This window comes from Eublepharis macularius, chromosome 2 (assembly GCF_028583425.1).
Source record: "Eublepharis macularius isolate TG4126 chromosome 2, MPM_Emac_v1.0, whole genome shotgun sequence".
NCBI lineage: Eukaryota > Metazoa > Chordata > Lepidosauria > Squamata > Eublepharidae > Eublepharis > Eublepharis macularius.
Window position 1 is genome coordinate 21,478,825 of NC_072791.1, and position 12,140 is coordinate 21,490,964.

The 12,140-nt window shown below is 44.4% G+C and overlaps 1 protein-coding gene across 1 annotated transcript in view; it reads right to left on the reverse strand.

Annotated features, from left to right (window-relative positions):
- EXOC3L4 (exocyst complex component 3 like 4) overlaps positions 1-12,140 on the reverse strand; it is a 57,617-nt gene that overhangs the window by 39,027 nt on the left and 6,450 nt on the right. The window contains exons 3-5 of the mRNA XM_054972322.1: positions 11,638-11,961; positions 7,264-7,921; positions 1,504-1,621 (exon numbers count right to left, since the gene is read on the reverse strand). Of these exons, the coding sequence (XP_054828297.1) occupies positions 1,504-1,621; positions 7,264-7,921; positions 11,638-11,961 (1,100 nt within the window). The remainder of the gene's footprint in view (positions 1-1,503; positions 1,622-7,263; positions 7,922-11,637; positions 11,962-12,140) is intronic.

The following is a 12,140-nucleotide window of genomic DNA, read 5'->3' on the forward strand; positions in this document are numbered from 1 at the left end:
AGTATAGATTCCACTGAGCAAGATAAAACAAGGGTATGACTTGGTGTAAGGCAACTTCGTAGGTTCACACGAGTCCTTCCATGTCCCCTGAGATATTTTTCATAAGATACCACCCCACTCTAATTCAAGTTCATTTAATGCATTTTTATTACCGAGAGCCAAACGAGAGGCCACAGTGAAACTGCCTGGTTGGAATTGCAAACCGCCTTCTTGAGACCCAGCACGGGCCTCCAGAGGAAGATTTCCCTTTGCTTCAGAAGAACACGTGCAAGATGTTTGGTTAGAACAGGTATGCTGCCTGTTACACTTTACCCAGGTTCCCAGGACAATCAGGGCCCCTGGAATTTTGTAGCTCTAAGACCCTCTGCCTCCATTTCTTCGCAGCCCTACAAGCAGTACCTTTTACTACTATTATTTTTTCCTTCTTCTTCACAGCAGGCTTTGGTGCATCAAACACTTCGTCAGAGTCGCATTCCACAAATCACCTGTGTGCTAAGAACTTGCAATGATTTCTGTCATTATTGACTGTGCTGCTTGAAAGGAGAGGTGAAGCTAGTGAGCTCGGGCAAATTTACAAGCAAGCATTGTAAATGCAAGTTCTTAGCATGCAGGCAATTTGTGACTCTGACAAAGTGCATAGGTCGCACTTCCATCCACACAAGGATTGAAGATTGGACTCTATAATGTTGTGGAAAGAATATCTTTCGTAATATAACAATTTTGTCATTACATATCTGCCTGTACATGTATATTGATGTAATAAATATTCAAGTGTGGATATAAGTAGGTTGGTAAGGTAAAGTTGCAAGCACTGAGTCATTACTGACCCATGGGGGGACGTCGCATCATGATGTTTTCTTGGCAGACTTTTTACGGGGTGGTTTGCTATTGCCGTCTCCAGTCATCTACACTTTACCCCCAGGAAACTGGGGACTCATTTTACTGATCTCGGAAGGATGGAAGGCTGAGTCAACCTTAAGCCGTCTACCTGAACCCAGATTCCACCAGGATCGAACTCAGTTTGTGAGCAGAGCTTGGGCTGCAGTACTGCAGCTTACCACTCTGCGCCATGGGGCTCTGTTGGATATAAGTAAACCTAGTGTTTTCACTTTAAATATCCATTACACGGTGTTTTTGCTGTATTCCCACCTGGAAGTTGGCAGCTCTAACGCACACACATGCATGCATAAGAAGAAGCAAAATAGAATGGATTGTGACCGGACAGTGGCCTTCTTTCAGAATACATTTTGGGGCCTTGTGGAGATACACACTCTAGAAACAGACCAGGGATCAGTGATCTGCAGAAATAAAAGATAAGAAATCGTCTTCCCCACATAAACATGTTTCCGCTTGGCCCATTTTAATTTCAAAAAGGATTTATTTAAGGACATTCCCATATATCTCAGCATTAGTCTCTGGAACGGAAGAGCCATTAGTATATTCCATGATAAATGTTAGAATTAGTGATACTCTTGCTTGAAAACCAGAAAACACAAGTATTACCTTTACAGAATTAAGGTAATCATTTTCCAGTTTATCTAAAGCTTCTGGACTTAACAGGTTGGGCAGGTCTTCAGTTTTTATTTCAGGTTTGAGATCAGGATGTCCTAAGCACTTTTCACTGAAAAGAAAATGGATAAATTATGTTTTTTGATGCATGACCATAAGGGTTTGGGAACTGGCAACCATTGGGCTGAACTCAGAAAGGTATGTATGCCATGAGAGCATCAAAAGTAGGGGGCATAATACTCCACCAAGTTTAATGTGAGTTGGTCCATATCTTTCCCTGTTTTCTCTTCCCCTCCCATCCAAACCCTTTATCATCCAGCTAGGAAGAAGACATATCTCCACCAACAGAAACCTTTCAAAAACAAAATCCAACGGGAGGCTGCTGGACTGGAATTCATATGCAAATTTGACTCTGTCAAGCTGGAACTGAATAGGGACTATGAATGGTTATCACATTACCACAGGTAACAGATTTCCTTTACAGAGGTGGGGTCTGGGGGAGCTCAGTGGCACCTGGCGTGGGCTTTTGGGAACCACAGATCTCTTTGTCAGATGCATCTGGCAGGGAGAGCTGTGGTTATCGAAGGCTCATACTGCATTGGAATTGGATGGTCTAGCTGTTTGGCTGCTACAAACTAACAGTGCAAACTCCTTTGAAGCCAACTGATACACACACTAAAAGGAGATGTTTACATATACTAGCAAAGGAATGTTTTGATTGCACCCTCCCCCTTCCTCCCCCTAATTGCCTCTTCTCTCTCCTCCTCTTCTGTATTTGACCAGTCTCTGTATCAGGCATCTGACGAAGAGAACTTGATTCTCGAAAGCTTATGCTACAATAAAATTGGTTAGTCTTAAAGGTGCTACTGGACTCTTTTTGATTTTGATACTGATAAAATGATGTCACCAGCAGGTCTTGCATTCTTTCCCAGTGAGTGGCCTGGGGTGGGGGAGTAGAATCAACGTCTTATCACTGCTGAGGATTAGACTGCCCCCCCCATTATTCCAGCTGCTTATTGGGAATATACATCAGTTGATGTCTATCTGTTCTTGGAAGAACGTGGGGTCCACGTCTTGCCCTCAGTCACAGTTGCTGTCACTTGCACATAGAATTGGAAGGTGAATCCTCCATGGTTGATGGATTTGTTAAGGCAATTTAAATCCCTAAAGGGAAAAAAGACTCTAACAGTGCAATCCTAAGCACAGTTACTCTAGTCTAAGCCCACTGAAGTCAATGGGCTTAGACTGGAGTAATTCTGTTTAGGATTGCACTGTAAATCAAAATTTATAAAGGCGCATACTAATTTCTTGCTGGAGCATATTATTCTTAAAAGCTCAAAACTGGGACATACTTTCCATTTGAAAAGACTATTTATTTGTATTCAGTTCAGATTTCTTCTTAACTAGGTTATTTTTTAAAATAGAAACTGTAGCTGATTTTTTTTTAAAAAAACACTGAACTTAATATATATATTGAAAAACCATTTACTTTTAAATACCTTCGAACTTGCAGCTTACTGCCGTAGTCCAGAATGCCTGGCCCGGGATACCTAATACATTGAGCAAGGCAGCTGAACCCATGACCCACCAAGCTGAATGAAGGCCAAATAGGTCATGCTTGACAGTCTTCCAGGAACTTGGTAACCTCCATGTTTTGTTGCCTGGCTGGGACAGCAAAATGGGGAGAAAGGCCAGAAAAACCTAGGAGTCTGCAATACATGGCTATTGACCTGTCTCTAGGTGCTTTGCAGGTCAAGGCACAAGGAGGATGAAGACCTGGACATAACATTACTACATTGATAGTCACTCTAGGAATTTCCCCAGTCTCTATGGTAAAGACCATAGAGATCAGCATAATTCCGAGATAATTGCTCAACACAGTGCCATCACACCAGGATCTTCACCTGGACATGTTGCTTAACATCATTCTGCCCATTTCCTCCCTGCTGCTCCACTGAGTGATGCTGGGTGGTGGGAATGGGAAACTGCAGTGTGCAGATGGCAACCCCACCAGTCAGTTTGGTTGGTTGCAGGTTCTGAGAGTTGAATTATTCCAAAGTCTCAGTGCAGATACCATATGAAATCATGGTTTATTACAACTGTGCTTAGTTTGTGAAACTTGGATTCAGCTCACAGATGATCACTCTTGATCCATTTTACCTCTACAAATGCTGGTTTCATTGCATTTCTCTGTAGCCTGGGGAGGCATTGGCAGGGAACGAGCAGGGAACAACCAGGATGTCTGTGTCCATATACTACACAAAACCATAACTAAGACTAACTGGGATTAAGAAACCAACTTCAGAACCTGACTTCAGAGCCCTGACCCTTTTCTCACTCTTGCCTTGCTCCTGAACTTTTCAGAAGTGAAAGCTCATCTGCTTGGCCTGTTGTTACTTGTTTCATTATGCTTCTCTGCATTGGGCTCAGATTTCTTTCCGACGCCAATAGCTGCTGCTGGGGAAGTGAAGCTACAGTGGGCATGGGGGAAGGCCCCCACATGGCATGCCTCCATCCCTGTAACGGAAGAAGCCACAGCAGGCTGGAGAGCCAGAGGAGGCTGCCTTGCAGGCTAGCTGTACATACATAGACAGACTTCCGGAGCTCACTAGAGAGCCAGGCCTTGACAATCCATTTTGCATTTGTTGCTCTGGGTGATCCTAATAGCTGTAATTGTAAGCAGAGTGATCTATATTTACACTGAGTAGCAGAGACACTTCATGTTTCAAGTCATCCAGAAACCTTTAGATTGCATGGGTACTACAGACGGACTGTGGTGTGCAGTGGATGGCCTGAGCTTCCCCAAGGACCTGGAGAGAGGGGCAGAACAGGAACCAAACTGGCCAATCATTGTGCAGGGGGCGCGTCTAAGACGGGTGGATGAAAGGCGAATGTTAACATCTGCACGGGAGTCAGACCCGGCATGTTCTCGCGTTTAAGAAAAAGTAACGAGAAACCAGCATCCATTTAATTCGGGCAAACCCTGCGATAGTGTTGGGATGACCTTTGAAGGTATCGACTGCTGGGCATATACCAGAAAAAATCAGAACCACTACAGAGCCAGACAGGGAGCAAATACTTCGTGCATAAAAAGTCCTTCTTTAACTAGCTGTAGTTAGTGGAGTGGCCTGCGTTCCATCAATCAACCTAACCAGAGACAGATGAATTAAACTGAGGCTTCATGGGATGTCTGAACTGAGCCAGAGTATGAAATTCTTCGCATCGAAAATTATGGTGTCAGAGAGTTTTTCCCCATAGAGGCTTCCCAGGTTCCTGCTGGGAGCAGCAGACCTCCACGCCCAGTGGATCCTTCCTATCACCACTCAGCTGGGGTGGGAGAAAAATAAAGACAAAAATGAGGGGGTGGGGCACATCAGCACTCTGACATGCAGGGCTGAATCCACATTACCTCCGCGCATCCCGGTGTTGCACTAAATGTTCGCTAAACACCCGGAAGTATAGCGTCTTTCAAGCGTGATTTCTGAATCGCGCTAGAAAGATGATATACTTCCGGGTGTTTAGCGAACATTTAGTGCAACACTGGGACACGCGGAGGTAATGTGGATTCAGCCCAGATGTCAATTCCTGTGCAACCAGAAGTGACGTCAGTGTGTCACTATAGACACTCAAGGATTTGGGCAAAACTTTGTGGTTTAACGGTAGAATTTTGTCCGAAATCTTGAGCATCCCCAGTGATGTGGTGATGCCACTTCTGGTTTAACTGTGATGTCAGCATTGCCAACAACAGACCCAATGCCTCCATGAGTCTCCCGCTGGTTTCCATATGCAGAAAATCGCCCGTTTCAGCACGCAAGGAGCTTTTTTTAAAAAGGAGAAGCACTTAAGCACGCAGTTCTCTTTCACGCCCCTGACAAGGTAAAGCAGTCTGATCCAAGTATCTTATTCATATGAACCCAGCCTGAGAATGTCATTTGCTTAAGAAAACATGAACCCTGCTTTTTTAAAAACATAAAATAAAAAATGCACCAAATCTGTAAAATCTTCCTCCAGGTGCTTCTGTTTCTTGCTCATTGACAGCCTACACTTACGTGACACCTGACAAGGACGAGTGGCAGGATGGTCATTGTCCCAACCTGCACGGCGACTTAATAATAAAACAGGAGTGAAACATGAGGCTTCGTCGCCTGCTCCTAATGCGGCCTGCCAATATTTCCTAGCCGATACTGCCCTTGGCAAAATGTCTCTGTGATGTGTGTGCTGGGAAGGGGGTGGGGGATAAAGCATGGTTGGAAATGAAGTCTTTAACAGCATGTTGTGTCAGCACAAGAACTGAATGATAAAAGGAGGAAACGGGGATTCAACTTGGCAGTCAAAGCATGAGGCAGTAGGAATGGCTTATCTGCAGGGCTGTTTCCTTGACCCTTCACTTGTTGAAAAGGATGCATTCTGCTGACAGCACAGGGATATCGCTTGCCTAATATCACGTAGGAAACCAAAGAAAAAATTGCATTCAAAACTTCCTTCTTGTGGCTTGCCAGTGCCCTATAATTCTTTGGAAACTATTCAGTTCTTTGAAAGAATAAGCCCAAAGAAATCTGTATCAAGTAGGGTTGCCAGCTCCAATTCCTGGGAAATTCCTAGAGATCTAGGGGTGAAACCTGGAGGAACCTGGAGAAAGTGGGGTTTGGGGATGGAAAGGACCTTGGCACAGCATAATTCCATAGACTCCATCCCCCAAAGTAGCCATTTTCTCCAGGTGAATTGATCTCTGTGGCCTGGAGACCAGTTGTAATTCCGGGAGATCTCCAGCCACTACCTGGAGGCTGACAACCCTAGTATCGAGGTAACCCAAATTTTAGATAATTTCTCTAATTCTGCACTTTTTATTATTTTCACTTGCATTTTATAACCCATCTTGGATCTCAGTGAGAAAGGCAGACGACGACAACTACTACTACTACTACTTATTGTTATTGTTGTTGTTGCTGCTGCTGAGGCACTTGACAGTCACAATGGGGGGCAAAAAGCCAGATAGAGCCATGTAGGGAAGGGGGTCTCAGATGCTTCACTAACAAGTTAGGGACCACAGACTTCACCACAATGGCCGTTTCCCCATGTCCTTAAAATAGAGCAACACTCACCCAACTCTTGCAGCTTCCTCGCGTTATTTCTGTGGCACCACGAAAACGGAGTAATCACTGCCTGCCTCCAAGTGATGTCAGAAATAGTGCAAGGAAGCCACTAGCGCTGGGTGAGTGTTGCTCTATTTTAAGGACATGGGGAAACAGCCTATGTTGCCTTATGTCCTTCTGTTGCTTACAGTATGTGCTCCAATGTACTACCTGTTGCTTTAAGTATGACCCTACTGGATTCTATGTTGTCTAATGTCAATCCTAGAATGGCTTGTGCTCTGTTTCAACATTTCTTCAACTCTGTATTGGATTCTTGCTAATGCTCTGGCCATGTAAACTTATATTTAGTTACCCTATGGCATTGTTTATAGAAATGTCCTTGATATCGATTGTACTAAACTGACACTATGTAATCCGCCTTGAGTCTCAGTGAGAAAGGCAGATTATAAATGATATAAATAAAATAAATGTGAAGCCCTGACCTCTGAATCTCATGCCAGCTCCTTTGGGTTGCTCACCAGCATATCTTTCAAGCACAACTCTATAACCTTAGGAATTACAATTTTGAGAATTAATTCTCCGGCCAGTGCTATATTCTGCAGTTTTGCTGTTCTTCCTCAGAATCACACCACATTCACTGTTCTGATAACAAGAAACTCACCTGTGATATTCATTAGCGATCCAATGGAATAAGGCATAGGCCTCATTGAATGTCAGGCTGTAATCTTCCAGGATGCCACTTAAGTGCAAAGAGACGGCCTTGTGGAACGCTCCCGTATATGTATCACATACGTTATAATCCTGGGGGTAGCATTTATGTACCTGAAGCTTGACTTTCAACAAATCTTCTTTTATGGCAGTTCTGAGAAACCCTAAGTGTAGAGAGAGCCAAGATGGGTTTCCCTCCTTCAAGGGCATCTGCACTTTACAGACCCTTTCGTTGGCGCTTTGATTGACAGCTTCCTTCCAGAGCCCTCTCCAGTTCCTGGCAGAGCTGAGGGATACCGGTCCAAAGGAGCCGGTGGCCTTTGAGGCCTCGGGGTGAGCTTTCTTTTCCTCTTCAATTAAAGTCACCAGAGAAGTCAATGCCTTTTCATCAACGCTAGGCAGATCCAACGTTTCTTGCACCATTTGCTGGATGGCTTTCGAAATATGATCATACAGCAAGTCAACATCCTTAGCCCTCACACTGTATTCCTTGGGGTTATCTTCATATTTCTTGCCATTTCTTTCAGCCATAAGCTCCGTTTCCAAATCCCTGATGTTTTCAATTGCCTTTAAAAGTTCCCTTGTCTGAATAAGTTTATTTATTTCCATTACTACAGGGGCAGGGGAGGGGAGGGGAGAGAAAGAGACCGTGAAAAAGGGTCATGACAAGTTTGCCCGCTCTCAGCAGTGTGGTTTGGAACAGTTCCCTAGAGGGACACAGGCGGCAACTGTTTGGCTTTCTAAAATTATTATTATTAGACTTCTATTCTGCCCTCCCCGCCAGGTGGGCTCAGGGCGGATCACATCATTTAAAACACAATAAAAACGTAATTTCATACAGTTATACCCAAAAACATTAAAACACTATAACAGTTCTAACATCGATTTGTTAACAATACTAATATAATTTCCCAAGATGGCGGCAGTTCCTACTCAGCTACTTATTTGGCCTCACTTTGGGTGTAATAGGCAGCAGCTGATATAATAACCAAGCAATTGAACAAGGAATTGAAACAGGCAGTTGAAAAAGGGTGGTGGACAGACTACAGGGAGGTTTTGTCGTCCACTTCCTCCTTCTATAAGGCCAGTGGAATGAATGGTCTGATTTTTCCCTCTTTTACATGTTTTTTTCCACATTCCTCTATGAGAGTCATTCTGGTTACAAAGTAAGAATGACATAGTTTATTTGTTAATTTGGTTTAAGGCAGCGTCTCAAGCCTAAACAACTCCAGTCACAAAGTGCCACAAGCCACGCAGCTGTCTTCTGCTCTCATTTGCTGTTCCCTGAAAAGAAACCTTAACGTGACATCCAATTTTCTCCCTTTCCTGCTATCTCTAAATTTCTTCACATGAATTTAGGTCCTGCCAAGGATCCCCAGGTGTGTATTTCGGGTTGATCCAGACTAAATTGGCAATGTCCACCAATTCCCAGTGCAGAACATTTCTATTCCACTGATGGAAAACTTAGTCTAGATCCAGCCTTTTAGTTGCAAAAAGCACCTGCAGAAGGGGCCAATATGGAACTGGGATCATAGCTTTGGGGAGGAGGACGTTTACACCCTGTGCCATTTCTCCAAGTGAAATTGTCCTTCCCACCCAGCTGCTTTAATCTCGGCAGCCATTTGAGGGGCGGGAAGGCTGTTTTCGGCCTCCTCTGCTGCCCTGCGGCCCCATGCAGCAGCAGAAGAAGCCAAAAGGGGCCTTCCTGTCCCTCACAGGAGGAGGGGGAAGATGCCGCAGGCCCGCAGGGCAAGGTAAGTGTGGATCCTCCCTGCCGCCTGCCAGCTGATAGTTTAAAGGGACTTGCCACTTGCAAGCGGCAGGAAAAGTTTAAACTGGCTGAGTTTAAAACTGGCTGAGCGGCGCTGAGGGCAATCTCAACTCCCCTCTGTCTGGAGATCAGGGGGCGGGGCCACCAGCCATGTGACCATTTTCTCCGAGGGCAACCCACTGAGTTCCGCCACCTCTTTTCCCAGAAAAAAAGCCCTGATCCAACCTATATAATTATATGAATATTAAGTGTGTCTGTATATGTGTACACAAACGCACACAGAGAGGTGTGAATTAGGGCACTATCACATAGCGTTTGGGTTCCTTGTTCTTTTTACAGGCCCATAATCTGTGCATCTTGTTGATGCAGCCTCCTGAGCTGCCACGAAATTCTGTCTTGGGAATGTTCTGCCTTACAGGTATGATACAAAACCTTTTGTTAAGTTGTAGATATGGCATAATATATTCTAAGAGCTCTCTGTCAGAAGGGTCCCTAGTTTCTCCTCAGAAGCTGGAATTCTTCCTATCAAAGAAAATGTCTGGGTTACCCTACCTATTATTTTTCGTTCTTTGCAGACCTTTTTTTAAAAATGAAGCCAGGGTCCTTGCAAGCTGACCAGTTAGCTGCATATTAGGCTATGGCTGGATCCAAATTTCCCCTTCTGAAAGGGGAAAGACATTTCAACCCACACAGTTAGAGAGGAAATGCCCATCAGCTACATGCTCCCATTGCATCACTTCCCTTGCTATTTCTGAGGGGCCTCAATCCTCAATATATTTATATTGTTTTTGTTGTTATCTCTACTACTATTACTACTACTACTACTACCAGGGCTTTTTTTCAACTGGAACGTGGTGGAATGGAGTTCCGGAACCTCTTGAAAATGGTCACGTGGCTGGTGGCCCCACCCCCTGATCTCCCCTCTGTCTGGAGATCAGGGGGCGGGGCCACCAGCCATGTGACCATTTTCTCTGAGGGCAACCCATTGAGTTCCACCACCTCTTTTCCCAGAAAAAACCCCGGACTACTACTATTAATATTACTATTCATAATAGTAATATCATTATTTATATAATAAAATTATTTTAACAACAATAATAAGCATTATTGAAATAGTTATACCCCCACCTTTCCCATCACCAAATGATGGCTGTGTATGTTTATAAGCCTGTGACGCTCCTCGTTTCTGCACCTCTTACTTTTTATATGGATAATATTAAATTTCCCCTCCTAAAGTGAGTGACCTCAATTAATTTTCCCATTCTCTTTTCAAAAGACAACCAAACCAAGCAGATAAAATGAGAGTAATGAAAAACTGAATTTTAGCAAAATAGACACTTGAGACACTTACTAACTTCTGTAGTGAAACAGCGTGTCTACTTATTGTAGGTTATGACAGTCTGTATAGTTTTCTAATCACAAACTCCCTGCATGGGACTGTCGTCAAGAGATAATGCAAGATTTAGGATTGTAAGCGAAACTGGCTTCTTGAAAATGTAAACTAAGTGTGCATAAATTTAGTACTTTGTCAACAATGGATGGGTGATTACTTCAAACCCAGGAGTTCAGGTAGAGTAGCAACTTTATAAAGGGCACTATTAACGTCTGGAGTTCTCCCAGAATTACAACAGACGACATCGATCAGTTCCGCTGGAGAAAATGGCTGCTTTGGAGGGCGGACTGTATGGTGTTGTTATAGTCTGTGGAGGTTCTTCCCCTCCCCAGGCTCCACCCCCAAATCTCTAGAAATTTCCCAAGCCAGAACTGGCAACCCTAGCAATGCTTCATATAAATAATTTGTCAGGTGTGTTATCAAGACCATTTAGAGCTCTTGGAACATTCTGGAAATGAATGGAAATTATTGTTATTGACTTACTTTATAGTTAAGGCACCATTCCTTAACCCCTATTTCACCATTTTGATTTGGTTTAGGAATAGGGTTGCCAGGTCCCCTTACCATTCCAACAGGAGGGGCATGTGTGTTGACCTGGCACTTAACTTTCCGGTTGTATGTGCTCCCTGACAGGGCACTTCTGGAAGTGATGTCATCGCGCTGGGTAGTGTGGGCAGTGGGCATCTGCCAGGCACAATGACACCACTTCCAGAAGTGATATTATCATGGCCGGTGGAAGTGTGCCAGCTGGGTGCTGGCCTGGGAGGGTCTTTGCCTCCTGAGCCTGTTCCCTGGCCCTTTCCCCCCTGCCAGCCAGCTGAGTGGTGGCAGGGGGCAGAGGCTGGGAGTAGGGGATCCCCTGCCCCCACCAGGGGACCCGGAACATCGCACGAAAAATGCGGAAGAACACATTTTCTCGCGTGAGATTTGCGTGACGTCGTGCAAATTTCACATGAGAAAACGTGATCTTCAGCATTTTTTGTGCGATGTTCCGGGTCGTTCTGAGGGAAGGTAAGCCATGTGGAAATGGCCATGGCCTGTGCTAGGAGCTGGCCCCATGTGGAAGTAATTGCATAACCAATTCCAGGCACCTAGCATTGCATAGTTAAGAAACCAGCACCAAACTAGCGAAAGCATTGAGTAACGGCACCTTCAATGCTTACCAGGCAGGAGTTCTTTTTTAATACAATGGCCTTCAAGCCCTCCACTTTGCTCTGAAGTACTTCTGTTTTCTTTCTGGGCACGTACCCGATCTTCTATCCATTTGAAACCTCTGCTTGCAAATCGTTTGCTGTTTCTGAGGATCCCAGGCTCTTTTGTTGCGATCTCTTCAGTGGACGTGAGACGTGGAGCGAGAGACTTATTGGGGCTGCTGGTCTTCTTTTCTCCTTCATTATTCAAAGGTGGAGAATTTAACTGGGCCACACCATCGCTGTCTTCACTCTCTGTGCATTTCTCCAGAGACCCAGAAGGGCTCTTTTTATGTTCTTATGATAGAAAGATTTATAAAAGTATGAGTGGTATGGAAAGAGACATTTCCTCCCTCCTAATAAAAGGGTCATCCAGGGAAAGTGATCCACTGGCCGTAGGTATGGAATGGACAGGAGCTAGTTTTAATTCACACACACACACAATTCTTGTGTGGAATTCACTGATACTGAATGTG